At 38.2% G+C, this 14,901-nt stretch overlaps 1 protein-coding gene across 3 annotated transcripts in view; it reads left to right on the forward strand.

Annotated features, from left to right (window-relative positions):
- The window catches only part of PPIP5K1 (diphosphoinositol pentakisphosphate kinase 1), a 488,970-nt gene that overhangs the window by 145,944 nt on the left and 328,125 nt on the right, over positions 1 to 14,901 (forward strand). For all 3 annotated transcript variants that reach the window (XM_053717727.1, XM_053717728.1, XM_053717729.1), the window contains exon 13: positions 846 to 955. In XM_053717727.1, the coding sequence (XP_053573702.1) occupies positions 846 to 955 (110 nt within the window). The remainder of the gene's footprint in view (positions 1 to 845; positions 956 to 14,901) is intronic.

Below are 14,901 nucleotides of genomic sequence, written 5' to 3' on the forward strand. Positions count from 1 at the left end.
TAAATTAGCCTTGAAAATGGAGCAATTTCAAATTCTCAGAACTTATAATACACCCTGTTGACTTCTCAAGGTTAACCCTGCTACATATTTGTATCTAATTGTTTTTTTCAGATAACAACTGTAAAATAATTAACTTTATACTAACTTTATGACCATGACTAGCATTGTCTGCAGACTAAAGACCAGATTGGCTCCTCCAAATAATACAAATGGTGGGTGGAGTTTGGCAATAGAAAAACAATTCCAGTAAAAAAGATGTTACTTTTTAAAAAAATATTAAAGGGACATTAAACCCAAAAATGTTATTTCATTATTAAGAGAGAGAATACAATTTAAAAAAGTTTCCAGATTACTTCTATTATCAAATTTGTTTTGTTTTCATGTTATTCTTTGTTGAAGGGATACCTAGGTAGGTAGCGTGCACATGCTCCTGCTAATGTATAACATAGTTGCAAAACTGCTTCTATATAGTGCTGTAGACACGTGCACACTCATGAGCATCCATGCTTTTCAACAAAGGAAAAAAGGAAACGAGGACAATTTGATAAAAGAAGTAAATTGGAAAGTTGTTTAAAATTATATGTTCTATCTGAACCATGAAAGAAAAAAAAAATTGGGTTTTATGTCCTTTTATGCCTTGGCTGATATGCTATTCTATAGCAACACAACAGAATTGTCTAGTGATTACATGGTGTTTAATATCCCTTTAAGAACTGGTGAGAGACTGTAAATGTGATATTGTATTTGACAAATGCAATGCTATTCATAATATTTTTATGTTTTTATTTGTGAAAAATAAAACATAAACATGCAAATTGAAAATAAATGTTATATTATTATAACAGGAGGTGCTGGACATTGCCAGACTACTACTAGCAGAAATTGGGACACACAACGACTGTGAGATAGAAGAACGGAAATCTAAATTGGAGCAACTGAAAACAGTCCTCGAGATGTAAGTATGCAGTCACCAAAAAAAAAAATATATATAGTATTTGTTTAGCACTGGCCTTTAAAAGAACACTAAAGTCAAATTCTTTTGTGATTCAGAAAGAGCATGCAATTAAAAAAAATGCTGAGGCCCCAGCATGTACAAGAGTTTACACTGTATATGTATATGCTTTTATGATTGGTTGATGGCTGTCATATGATACAGGGAAAGGAAATGCAAGTACATTTTAAAATTTGGCAGAAAAAAAATCTGTTCATTTAAAATTCAGGACATCTAATACTGTAATGGCATTGCATTCACTATGCTATGACCTTTATCATGGAACTACATAACATCATAATGTTACAATTTCACTGCTGAGCCATCTCACACCTTTTTATGGTTTTGCACTGACTGAATTTAAATAATTTATTATGCTTTTCAGCGAGTTACCTCCACAAATAATGTTTTTTTGTAGCTCTTCTACATTCAGGAAATACATCTAGTTTACATATATGAACAAAAATGGCAAAAAGTCACCACATAAAATGGAAAACAACAACAAATTGTCATTTTCTGTAGCATGAGAGTCATTATTTAGTAAATCATATAAGCTCAACTACGCAAACCCCCAAACGTTTAGGTTCATGCACCTATAGTTTCTAATGTACAAATTATTAATGAAATCCCTTCTCTGCTATGCTTTAAAATGAGTAGTAAAATTATGCTTTAAAATAAAAAATGAGTAGGTCTAAAAAAATCTAATATAGTTCAGAGAAACGTGGATCTATAAGATAAAAAAGGAAAAATGCTTAACGCAGAACTCTTAGCCCTTAAAGCTCTTTTGTGAAAACATATGCTTTCACTTTCAGACAAAATACACAAATCAAATCCAAAACAAAAGGGCAATAATAGTTAACCCCTTTAAGAGACACTAAACCCACATTTTTTTTTCATGATTCAGATAGAGCTTGCAATTTTAAGCAACTTTTTAATTTACTCCTATTATCAATTGTTCTTTGTTCTCTTGCTATCTTTATTTAAAAAGCAGGAATGTGATGCATAGGAGCCGGCCCATTTTTGGTTGAGAACCTGGGTTATGCTTGCTTATTGGTGGGTAAATGTAAGCCTCCAGTAAGCAAGCGCTATCCATGGTGCTAAACCTAAAATGGGCTGGATGCTAAGATTTACATTTCTGCTTTTAAAATAAAGATAGCAAGAGAACGAAGAAAAATTGATAATAGGAGTAAATTAGAAAGTTGCTTAAAATGTCATGCTTTATCTGAATCATGAAATATTTTTTTAGTTCAGTGTCCCTTTAAGGACCTGGCATTTCAGACTAAAACTTCCCCAAAAGACCAGAGCATTTTTAGCATTTTTGCAATCACCACATTTAGACAGAAATAGTCTTGTATTTTGTTTTTAGTTTACCTATCAAAACTTTATTATTTTTTTTAGTAGACACCCCAAAGTATTGATCTAGGCCCATCTTGGTATATTTCATGCCACCATTTCACTGCCAAATGCGATCAAATAAAAAAAATAAAAAAAGCTTTTTCACAAACTTAAGGTTTCTCACTGAAATTATTTACATACCGCGTGTGCAATCATGGCAAAAATGGTGGTAAAAGCTTCTCTGGGAGCCCCTTTGTTCAGAAATAGCAGACAAATATGGCGCTGCCATTGCTTTTTGGTAATTAGAAGGCTGCTAATTGCAGCTGTGCACCACACTTTTTTATTATTCCCAGCAGTGCAGGAGTTAATCAGGTAGCTTGTAAGGTTAATTCTAGCTTTAGTGTAGAGATTACCCTCCCTCTCAAAAAGCTCTATTCCCTCCCTAACTTTGTATAGTGGTTGTACATCTAAGGTTGTTGAAATAGTGGATGTCACAATACCTCGTAATGTTGCAAAAATATCCCATGGAAACTTCTCAGCGGTCACTTTCCGTGACTTCTAGCGCACCAACCCGCTTTGAGATATCCAACAGTGATTGACAGGCTGCTTATAGTCTGATAACTCTGCACAGAGTAACTATACTCAATCTCCTCTGTCCAGTACGGAACCCCAGGAGAGAGCCAAATCAATCGTTAGATGAAAATAGCCATCAACGCGTTTCGCCAATATCTTTAGCTTTATCAAGATGGTTCACATTTGCTTCCACTATCATTTTCCCTCTCACATGAAGTACCAAAATGGCCACTGTTTTTTTTGTTACAACAGGAAAAACAGAAAGGGGGGAGAGAAAGAGCGGGCAGGGGAGGAGAAAACAAAGGGGAGGGGGAGAGAGTGTGAACAGATTAGGGGGAAACAAATAGCTGGAGAAAGTGCTTCTTCTGTAAAAGTGTCATTGGTCCAATGTTGTCCAGAAGCACTGTGTACACCGTTTTTATAATTAAAAAAACAAACATAAATTTAATAATGCCTTCACATTAAGGCTTTTTTACACTACTCCTACTCCAACTCACTCCCACGCCGTCACTCTGCATGCCACTGGCACTGAAGTGTAGGCAAAGGTGTTATAATATTACTTTCCTAAGATATGGTGAGTCCACGGCTTCATCAATTACTGTTGGGAATACCACTCCTGGCCAGCAGGAGGAGACAAAGAGCACCACAGCAAAGCTGTTAAAGGGACATAAAACAAGTTGGGATAGAGACAAAATAATATAATATTTACTTTAATTACTTTACCTGCAACTTTATTCTGCAGTGCCTCGCCATTAACCCTTTCTTTTTAGTTTCTGAATTGTAATTCTCTAACTCCCCCCACACAATTCTTTTTATGGCTGTATCTATGTTTATTGTTCTTTTGGTAAAATGCAAAATTAAATAGGGATTATCTGCTGGAGCATGCCTAGAAGCTGTGAACTCAGTTGAAATGCAATGCCTGTGTCTAAACACTGATAAGAGGGGTGGAGTTAGCTGCTCCAGGCAGTTTAGCTATGTAATTCATTTTGCTTATTTTTTAAAATTATTTTACAATGCTTGCCAGCAATTTTTAAACATTATTTTTTTTTATGCAAACTATTTTAAATTAATTAGCCCTTTTAGGATATGCACAGATCTCAACCTGTTTTATGGCATTTTAAGTATCACTTCCCTTCCCACAACCCCCAGTCATTCTCTTTGCCTTCGGTGCAAGGAGGAGGTGAAGTTCTGGTGTCTGGAGATTGGATTTATTTCTCTTCAATCAAGATGTTATTATTTTAAAGCCAGAGTAGGTTTGCTCTGATCTTTTTCCTCAAGACTGGGTCTAGCCATACTCCACTTTAGTCTCTTTAGTAGGGCAGTGGTGGCTTTCAAGCAGTTAGGAACTTGTGGGGTGGGCCTCACTGCATTTTCTTAACATGTTGCTGCCCTGATTTAGAAAGCCAGAGTAGGCTTACTCTGTTCTTTCTGTCTTACACAGGTCTCTGTGAGCAGTGGCGTCCTCTCATACCGGGTGGTCTGTCCTCCTGCCGGTCAGCTGGTTGTACAGGTAAGTGCCTTTTTGCCTTCTGAGAGGAGGCCGGCACTGATGGGGTTAAAAGGACCCTCTGTACTTAATGTAAGGATGTTTAATGGCAGGGGCAGGCACTACAATGTGACATGGAGACTTAAGGTTGAACTCCTTCACGGCAAGGAAGGGTTTAGTTAACCTTTTATATTGGCTCAGTAAAAATGTTCTATCACTTGGTGTATGACATTTCAGAATGTTTAGTGGAAATCACTATTTTATGTTTTTGGCTGCATTTACGTTACGTTTACATGGATTTCGGCAGCCTCTGTGTCCTGCACTGTTAGGAGGGGGCGCTCTGTCTATTAGATGCTCCACTGCTATGGGACATATTCCAGAATGTGGTTTTCGTAATGGCAGCTAGCTTTGTTTACATGCTGCTAGGAGAATACATTACTGTTCTAAGTTTCGGCGGAATGAAGCGCAATGTATAATGCGCACTAAATTTCCTTGCTGAGTGTTGTCCCACCTCATTCTGCTCCAAAGTGGAGCGGCGCCATTTTGGGCGTTCTGGGTCAGTAAATCTATAACTTCACCTCCGTTCTCCGCAATGAGCAGCGTTTGTGTTGGAGTTCTCCTGTTTAAGAGAACATTGTAAGTGACATAGGGTTCTATGTATGCAGAGCGAGAGAGCATTCTGAGGTCTGACAGCGATCTGCCATGTAATAAAATGTAATAGATGTTAGATTCCACTTTAGTTAGTGGTATTCCTTTGGCCTGGGTTCTGGAACAGGGATATGTTACTTTATGGCTTTTGAGGTAAATTGTTTTGATAAACATTTAAGTCCCTTATTTTATTATACTACTTTAGAATATAGGTATTTTCATTTATTCATTTGAGCCTCCTGTTCCTCAGAATTTATTTTAAATCGATATTTCATTTAAAGTGATAGCACAAGTTCATATTAATTAAAAAAAAAAAAAAAAGAAAAAGAAAAAAGTGTTTCATTTTTTTGTGCTTGTGTCTGTATTTGTCCACGGAGCTAGAGCTCTACTCCTATGGACATATGTCTGCCCTGCATTGATTAAATGAGAACTTTTTATTCTAAATACAGGGAGAGTCCACAGCTGCATTCACTTGTGGGAATACAGAACCTGGCCACCAGCAGGAGGCAAAGACACCCAAGCCAAAGACATAAATACCTCCCCCACTTCCCTCATCCCCCAGTCATTCTTTGCCTTTCGTCACAGGAGGTTGGCAGAGAAGTGTCAGAAGTTTTTCTGAGTAGTTCCTTAGGAGGGTATCTGCCCTTTGGGATGGAACTGGAGTCTTAAGTAGTCTTGTCAGCCTCTCAGTGAGAGCATTAATGAAAGTCTGGAGATGCAGGGAGAGTCTTTCTGCAAAAAACCATCCAGACTCATATTAACAGCTCCTATAAGCAATCAGCGTTGACGAGTTTCGCTGCTTGCTTTCTATACTCAAGTCCATGTCAGAGGCGCTGCGACTATCTGTCAAACTTGAAGAACCGTGTTGCTGTTCCACGGAATGGATTCCGGTAAGATTGGGTCTCAGTGGGACTCCTTTATCTTTATGGAATCAAGGGTTAATATCTCCTGAGGGGGGTTATTGAAAAGTGGGGTTAATCATGTTTGTTATGTGATTTTGATTGTGTATGTGTAGGTTACATTTTGGGCTCATAGGCTGATTTGGAACATACAGGTTATAGAGCTGCGCAGTTTTATTAAGCTGACATGCTTTTCCTTAGCAGGGACGGTCCTGCATAAGGCACCATGTGACTGGGAGTAGTCACGTCTTATTTTCCATTTTTGATTCCTGACTGAGGGGTTTGCGGAGAAGAGTTAATTTCTCTACCTGTCTGGGTCATAGGAGGTGGTGAGTGCCCCAGCCATTGGGGGTTAAGATGCCAGTTGTTTTTTTGGATAAAAAATTGGAATTATGGAGATTCTGTTATTCTAGAGGATTCCTCTGATACAGATTTTGATACCTGCGTATGTTGTGAGGAGGCCTGGGTAGACCAGCCCGCTCAATTATGTTCCGTATGCCGCGATAGGGTGTTCTCTTCAAACAATGTTGAGATGTTATAGAACACTGAGCCGTCTACCTCTGGGGATTCCTTGTCCTGTGAGGTGCATTCCCTCTAATCTTCTCCTACACATGCAGTTCCCCTAAGTACCATTACTCCTTCGTCTGAGGGAGACTTTTCTTTCATGTAATTGGCAAGAGTCCATGAGCTAGTGACGTATGGGATATACAATCCTAACAGGAGGGGCCAAGTTTCCCAAACCTCAAAATGCCTATAAATACACCCCTCACCACACCCACAATTCAGTTTTACATACTTTGCCTTCTTTAGAGGTGGTGAAGTAAGTTTGTGCTTGATTCTTATGATTTCTTCTGTGATAAGCACTTCTAAGCATTTTGAAGCCCAATTCCTCTTAGAGTACAGTGTTTGTCAGAGGGATGTGAAGAGAGTATCGCCTATTTGATTTTATGGTTTTCCTCACGGGAAATCTTTTCAAGGGTTCTCTGTTATCGGTCGTAGGGATTCATCTCCTACCTCCCTTTTCAGATCGACGATATACTCTTATATACCATTACCTCTGCTGATAGCTTTCAGTACTGGTTTGGCTATCTGCTATATGTGGATGGGCGTCTTTTGGTAAGTATGTATCATTATTTAAGACACTCTCAGCTATGGTTTTGCGCTTTATGTATTAATATAAAGTTTTAAATATATGTATTTTACTTATATTTGCCATGAGTCAGGTCTATGTGTATTTCCCTTTGCAGTCCAGCAGTTTTCGTTATGGGAATCATGTTTTAGGAAGTTTGTCTTACCTGGGGTATAGTCTTTTTTTTTCAATTTGACTTGTTTTTTCTTGTGGGCAAATTCGGCTCGCAAGGGCACAAAATGCTGTTATTTATTGGTGCAAGAATTTTTTTGGGGTGCGAATGTGCATCTGTCATGAAGCAAGTTCGTCATTTCCTGCGTCTTAGTTGACGCTAGGTTGTTTAGCGCGAAATTGTTATGAAGCGAGTTGCCTCATTTCCGGATGTTTGTTGGCACTAAAAAATTTCTCAAGTTCCTTTTGCGTTGTGCGTCATACTTGGTGCCAAAAAATTTAGTTTTAATTTACCTCACTTCCTATATGCTCCTTGCCTTCTTTATGCTCAGAGAGCTATGCTATTTGCTTTTTTTTTTTTTTTGCCAATTTTAGCATTTGCATTTTTTTCCATTCCTGAAGCTGCTATTTGTGGAAATAAGATATTTCTGTTTAATGTTTTTTCTTTTTTACATTTTACAAGATGTCTCAATCTGATCCTGTCTCAGAAGCTGCTGTAGGAACCATGCTGCCTGATCACAGTTCTACCAAAGCTAAGTGTATCTGTTGTAAGCTAGTGGAGATTATATCTCCAGCTGTAATATGTAACAGTTGTCATGATAAGCTTTTGCATGCAGAAAAGGTTTCTATTAGTGCTAGTATAGTATCTGTTGTTCCTTCAACATCTAAAGTACATGATATCCCTGTTGATATAAAAAATTATATTGCTGAGGCTATACAAAAGGCTATGGCTGCTATACCGCCTTCAAATCATTGTAAACAGTCTTTTAAAACTTCTCATAATATTGATGAAATTTGAAATGACCGGCAACATACTGATATATCCTCCTCTAATGAGGATCTCTCTGATTCAGAAGATCCTACTTCAGACACTGACACTGATAAATCATCTTATCTTTTTAAGATTGAGTATATTCTTTTTTTGTTAAAAAAAAGTGTTAATAACTTTGGATATTGAGGAGTCTCGTCTTCTTGATAATAAATCCAGTAAATGTTTAAATTCTGTCTATAAACCTCCTGTGACTACTCCTGAGGTTTGTCCTGTTCCTGATGCTATTTCTGATGTGATTGCTAAGGAATGATCTAAGCCTAGTACTTCTTTTGTTCCTTCTTTAAGGTTTAAAAAGTTGTATCCTTTGCCAGTGACTAAATTAGAGTTTTGGGAAAAAGTCCCTAAGGTTGATGGGGCTATTTCTACTCATGCTAAACGTACTACTTTTCCTATGGAATATAGTACCTCTTTTAAGGATCCTTTAGATAGGAAGATTGAATCTTATCTAAGGAAGGCGTATTTGCATTCTGGCTATATGCTCAGACCTTCCATTTCTATAGCTGATGTTGCGGCTGCATCAACTTTTTGGTTGGATAGCTTAGCACAACGGGAAAAAGACTGATTTGCATAGCATTGTTAGTTTGCTTCAACATGCTAATCATTTTATCTGTGATGCTATTTTTGATATCATCAATCTGCTGGTGGGGGGCAGATTGAAATTATTTCAAGATGTTTGGGCAGGTTCCATTCAGAATCATTGGATTCAGAATATTGTCTCCCAGGGATATCAAATAGGTTTCAGAATAAGACCTCCTGTGAGAAGATTTTTTTTCTCTCACGTTCCAACAAGTCCTGTGAAAGCTCAGGCTTTTCTGAAGTGTGTTTCAGATCTAGAGCTTTCAGGAGGGATTGTACCAGTTCTAATTCTGGAACAGGGTCTGGATTTTTATTCAAATCTATTAATTGTCCCGAAGAAGGAAAATTCTTTCAGACCAGTTATGGATCTGAAGTTTTTGAATCATTTTATGTGAGTCCCAACTTTCAAGATGTTGACTATAAGGACTATTCTGCCTTTTGTTCAGCAAGGTCATTACATGTCCTCAATAGACTTACAGGATGCGTATCTTTATATTCCGATTCATCCAGACCACTATCGGTTTATGAGATTCTCTTTTCTAGACAAGCATTACCAGTTTGTTGCTCTTCCATTTGGCCTAGCAACAGCTCCAAGAATCTTTTCAAAGGTTCTCGGTGCCCTTCTATCTGTAATCAGAGAGCAGGGTATTGCGGTGTTTCCTTATTTGGACGATATCTTGGTACTGGCTCAATCTTTTCATTTAGCAGAATCTCGCACAAATCAACTTGTGGTGTTTCTTCAAAGACATGGTTGGAGGATCAATTTACCAAAGAGTTCCTTGATTCCTCAGACAAGGGTCACCTTTTTAGGTTTCCAGATAGATTCCGTGTCCATGACTTTGTCTTTAACAGACAAGAAACAAATTAAATTGGTTTCTGCCTGTCGAAACCTTCAGTCTCGATCATTCTCTTCAGTGGCTATGTGCATGGAAGTTTTAGGTCTCATGACTGCAGCATCGGACACGATCCCCTTTGCTCGTTTTCATATGAGACCTCGGCAGCTTTGCATGCTGAATCAATGGTGCAGGGATTATACTTGGATATCACAGTTGATATACTTAAATCCCAATATTCAACTCTCTCTGTCCTGGTGGTTAGTCCATCATCGGTTTACTCAAGGGCCCTCTTTTGTTCGTCCTTCCTGGACTGTAATTTCAACGGATGCAAGTCTCACAAGTTGGGGAGCTGTCTGGGGTTCTCTGACAGCACAAGGAGTTTGGAATCCTCAAGAAGCGAGGTTACCAATCAATATTTTAGAACTCCGTGCTATGTTCAGGGCTCTTCAGGCTTGGCTGCTATTAGAGAATTATTCATTAATTTTCAGACAGACAATATCACAACTGTGGCATATGTCAATAATCAAGGGGGGACTTTAGCGTCCTTTAGCGATGATAGAAGTATCTCGGATACTTTCTTGGGCAGAATTCAACTACTTTCTAATTTCTGCTATACATATTCCAGGTGTAGACAATTGGGAAGCGGATTATCTCAGTCGTCAGTCTTTACATCCAGGGGAGTGGTCTCTCCATCCAGATGTATTTTTTCAGTTTGTACATATGTGGGGTCTCCCCAAAATAGATTGGATGGCTTCCCATCTAGCAAGAAGCTTTCCAGGTACCTTTCCAGGTCCAGAGATCCTCAGGCGGAGATGGTGGATGCGTTAGCAGTTCCTTGGTTTTACCAACCTGCTTACATTTTTCCGCCTCTAGTTCTTCTTCCAAGGGTGATCTCCAAGATCATATTGGAACAATGGCATGTGTTTCTGATAGCACTAGCATGGCCTCACAGGTTTTGGTATGTGGATCTTGTCCAAATGTCCAATTGCCAGCCTTGGCCACTTCCTTTAAGGCCTGACCTTCTGTCTCAAACGCTGTTTTTCCATCAGGATCTCAAATCGCTAAATCTGAAGGTATGGAAATTGAATGCTTAGTACTTAGTCATAGAGGTTTCTCTGACTCAGTGATTAATACTATGCTACAGGCTTGTAAGTCTGTTTCAAGCAAGATTTATTATCGGGTTTGGAAAACCTCTATTTCATGGTGTTTTTCTCATAAATTCTCTTGGCATTCTTTTAGGATTCCTAGAATTTTACAGTTTCTTCAGGATGGTTTGGATAAAGGTTTGTCTGCAAGTACCTTGAAGGGACAAATCTCTGCTCTTTCTGTTTTATTTCATAGAAAGATTGCTAAACTTCCTGATATTCACTGTTTTGTTCAGGCTTTGGTTCGTATGAAGCCTGTTGTTAAATCAATCTCTCCTCCTTGGAGTCTTAATTTGGTTTTGAAGGCTTTGCAGGTTCCACCTTTTGAGCCTATGCATTCTTTGGATATTAAACTACTTTCTTGGAAAGTGTTGTTTCTTTTGGCTATCAGCTAGAAGAGTTTCTGAATTGTCTGCTCTCTCTTGTGAGTCTCCTTTTCTGATTTTCCATCAGGATAAGGCTGTTTTGCGGACTTCGTTTAAATTTCGTCCTAAGGTTGTGAATTCTAACAACATTAGTAGGGAAATTGTTGTTCCTTCCTTGTGTCCTAATCCCAAGATTACTCTTGAAAGATCTTTAAATTCTTTGGATGTTGTAAGAGCTTTGAAATATTATGTTGAAGCTACTAAAGATTTCAATAAGACTTCTAGTCTATTTTTTTTTTTTTCTGGTCCTAGGAAAGGTCAGAAAGCCTCTGCCATTTCTTTGGCATCTTGGTTAAAGCTTTTGATTCACAAGGCTTATTTAGAGGTTGGACAGTCTCCGCCTCAGAGAATTACAGCTCATTCTACTAAATCAGTCGCCACTTCTTGGGCTTTTAAGAATAAAGCTTTGGTTGATCAGATTTGCAAAGCAGCAACAGCTGTTTCAGTTTGATTCTTCTGCTTATGACTTAAGTTTTTTTCTTGAAATTTATGTGAAATTGATAAGAAAGACTTATTTTTTTGTGGATTTAATTTTTTCAGCGGAAATAGCTGTTTTTATTTTTTCCCTCCCTTTCTAGTCACTCTTCTGTGGTCTCCCACATCTTGTGTATTTTTATCACATACGTCACTAGCTCATGGACTCTTGCCCATTACATGAAAGAAAACATAATTTATGTAAGAACTTACCTGATAAATTAATTTCTTTCATATTGGCAAGAGTCCATGAGGCCCACCCTTTTTATGATGGTTATGATTTTTGTATAAAAAGCACAATTTTAATTCCAGTTCCTCTTTTTGTATGCTTTTTTACTCCTTATTTTATCACCCCACTACTTGGCTATTCGTTAAACTGAAACGTGGGTGTGGTGAGGGGTGTATTTATAGGCATTTTGAGGTTTTGAAAACTTTGCACCTCCTGGTAGGATTGTGTATCCCATACGTCACTAGCACATTGACTCTTGCCAATATGAAAGAAATTAATTTATCAGGTAAGTGCTTACAAAAATTAGGTTTTTTCCACCGGAGGTTACTGCGTGTTTTTGCATGGCCACCTCTGTGGCTTTAGCGAGTTTGCCTTTTCCTGCTACATGCAAGTGAAGGGTTAATCCTTGCTCTCCTAACCATTGGCCGTCGTGTAAAAAGACGATTGTGCCCAATCATTTTTTTGGCGATGTTAGAGGTTCCCAATCCTGATCCGTCAGGTGGATCTCAGTCCTTTAAATCAGATAACAATCTTGATTAGACATGCGGAGAGGGTTGGATCCTCTTCTTTATCGTCTATATGTATATAGTTATTGAATCCCAGTCCTGAGCTCTATGGGGGGTTGTGTTGTATAACAGACAGGATCTGTTTGTTTTAGTTTGCACACCCTTTTTGACGCCCCCGTTCTGTGCGTTTATCTATTTTCATTTCTAATCCGTTTCGGATAGTTTTTGTTTTGGAGCCTGGGGAAACTCTTTTTAGGAAGAAGTTTCGTCACTTGGGTTGTTTTTGGTTATATTGACTTTGATGATCGTGATGGTTGGAGTCTTCCAATGGAAGCTTCTAGGTCTCTGTTCAGGGTGTTGATTCCCTCAATTATCTAGAGATAAAATTTAAGCCTTGGAGCTTATTTTCGTATTTTGTTTATTCTCAGTTTTCCTAGCACTGCTGAAACGTAAGAACTTGCCGTTTGTTTATGTTTTATATGACAAGACGTGTCGTACCCTTGATGACGGGCAGGACCTGTTTTGGGTAATAGTTAAGTCTGTTCTTCCCTTCTACTCTAGAGAAGGAGCTCTTCTATTTACTCTGGTCCAGGTAGAGCAGGTCCATCTATTCTGTGGGACAGGCAGGACCTGTCTTAGGTTCTTTTTGATGGACTCTTGATGCTGGATTATATGGGTCCGGGGGGTACTTGGGGCCAGAGTTGAGTTTTTTATTCCGTCTTTCTGGACTAGGTGACTTTTGGAGTCTTGTCCTGGTACTCTTCGCAGTGTCATTACACTGTTGGTGACTGGTCCAATAAGGAGAGGGGTTTCCTGTCCTTTTTGGGTCTGATGATTTTTTTTTAAGCAAAACTTATTAGATCTTTGTTCAGAGAGAATACAAGAGTTTCCTGAAGCTGCTATTTGTGGAAATAAGATATTTCTGTTTAATGTTTTTTCTTTTTTACATTTTACAAGATGTCTCAATCTGATCCTGTCTCAGAAGCTGCTGTAGGAACCATGCTGCCTGATCACAGTTCTACCAAAGCTAAGTGTATCTGTTGTAAGCTAGTGGAGATTATATCTCCAGCTGTAATATGTAACAGTTGTCATGATAAGCTTTTGCATGCAGAAAAGGTTTCTATTAGTGCTAGTATAGTATCTGTTGTTCCTTCAACATCTAAAGTACATGATATCCCTGTTGATATAAAAAATTATATTGCTGAGGCTATACAAAAGGCTATGGCTGCTATACCGCCTTCAAATCATTGTAAACAGTCTTTTAAAACTTCTCATAATATTGATGAAATTTGAAATGACCGGCAACATACTGATATATCCTCCTCTAATGAGGATCTCTCTGATTCAGAAGATCCTACTTCAGACACTGACACTGATAAATCATCTTATCTTTTTAAGATTGAGTATATTCTTTTTTTGTTAAAAAAAAGTGTTAATAACTTTGGATATTGAGGAGTCTCGTCTTCTTGATAATAAATCCAGTAAATGTTTAAATTCTGTCTATAAACCTCCTGTGACTACTCCTGAGGTTTGTCCTGTTCCTGATGCTATTTCTGATGTGATTGCTAAGGAATGATCTAAGCCTAGTACTTCTTTTGTTCCTTCTTTAAGGTTTAAAAAGTTGTATCCTTTGCCAGTGACTAAATTAGAGTTTTGGGAAAAAGTCCCTAAGGTTGATGGGGCTATTTCTACTCATGCTAAACGTACTACTTTTCCTATGGAATATAGTACCTCTTTTAAGGATCCTTTAGATAGGAAGATTGAATCTTATCTAAGGAAGGCGTATTTGCATTCTGGCTATATGCTCAGACCTTCCATTTCTATAGCTGATGTTGCGGCTGCATCAACTTTTTGGTTGGATAGCTTAGCACAACGGGAAAAAGACTGATTTGCATAGCATTGTTAGTTTGCTTCAACATGCTAATCATTTTATCTGTGATGCTATTTTTGATATCATCAATCTGCTGGTGGGGGGCAGATTGAAATTATTTCAAGATGTTTGGGCAGGTTCCATTCAGAATCATTGGATTCAGAATATTGTCTCCCAGGGATATCAAATAGGTTTCAGAATAAGACCTCCTGTGAGAAGATTTTTTTTCTCTCACGTTCCAACAAGTCCTGTGAAAGCTCAGGCTTTTCTGAAGTGTGTTTCAGATCTAGAGCTTTCAGGAGGGATTGTACCAGTTCTAATTCTGGAACAGGGTCTGGATTTTTATTCAAATCTATTAATTGTCCCGAAGAAGGAAAATTCTTTCAGACCAGTTATGGATCTGAAGTTTTTGAATCATTTTATGTGAGTCCCAACTTTCAAGATGTTGACTATAAGGACTATTCTGCCTTTTGTTCAGCAAGGTCATTACATGTCCTCAATAGACTTACAGGATGCGTATCTTTATATTCCGATTCATCCAGACCACTATCGGTTTATGAGATTCTCTTTTCTAGACAAGCATTACCAGTTTGTTGCTCTTCCATTTGGCCTAGCAACAGCTCCAAGAATCTTTTCAAAGGTTCTCGGTGCCCTTCTATCTGTAATCAGAGAGCAGGGTATTGCGGTGTTTCCTTATTTGGACGATATCTTGGTACTGGCTCAATCTTTTCATTTAGCAGAATCTCGCACAAATCAACTTGTGGTGTTTCTTCAAA

Source organism: Bombina bombina, chromosome 6 (assembly GCF_027579735.1).
Source record: "Bombina bombina isolate aBomBom1 chromosome 6, aBomBom1.pri, whole genome shotgun sequence".
NCBI classification, from domain to species: domain Eukaryota; kingdom Metazoa; phylum Chordata; class Amphibia; order Anura; family Bombinatoridae; genus Bombina; species Bombina bombina.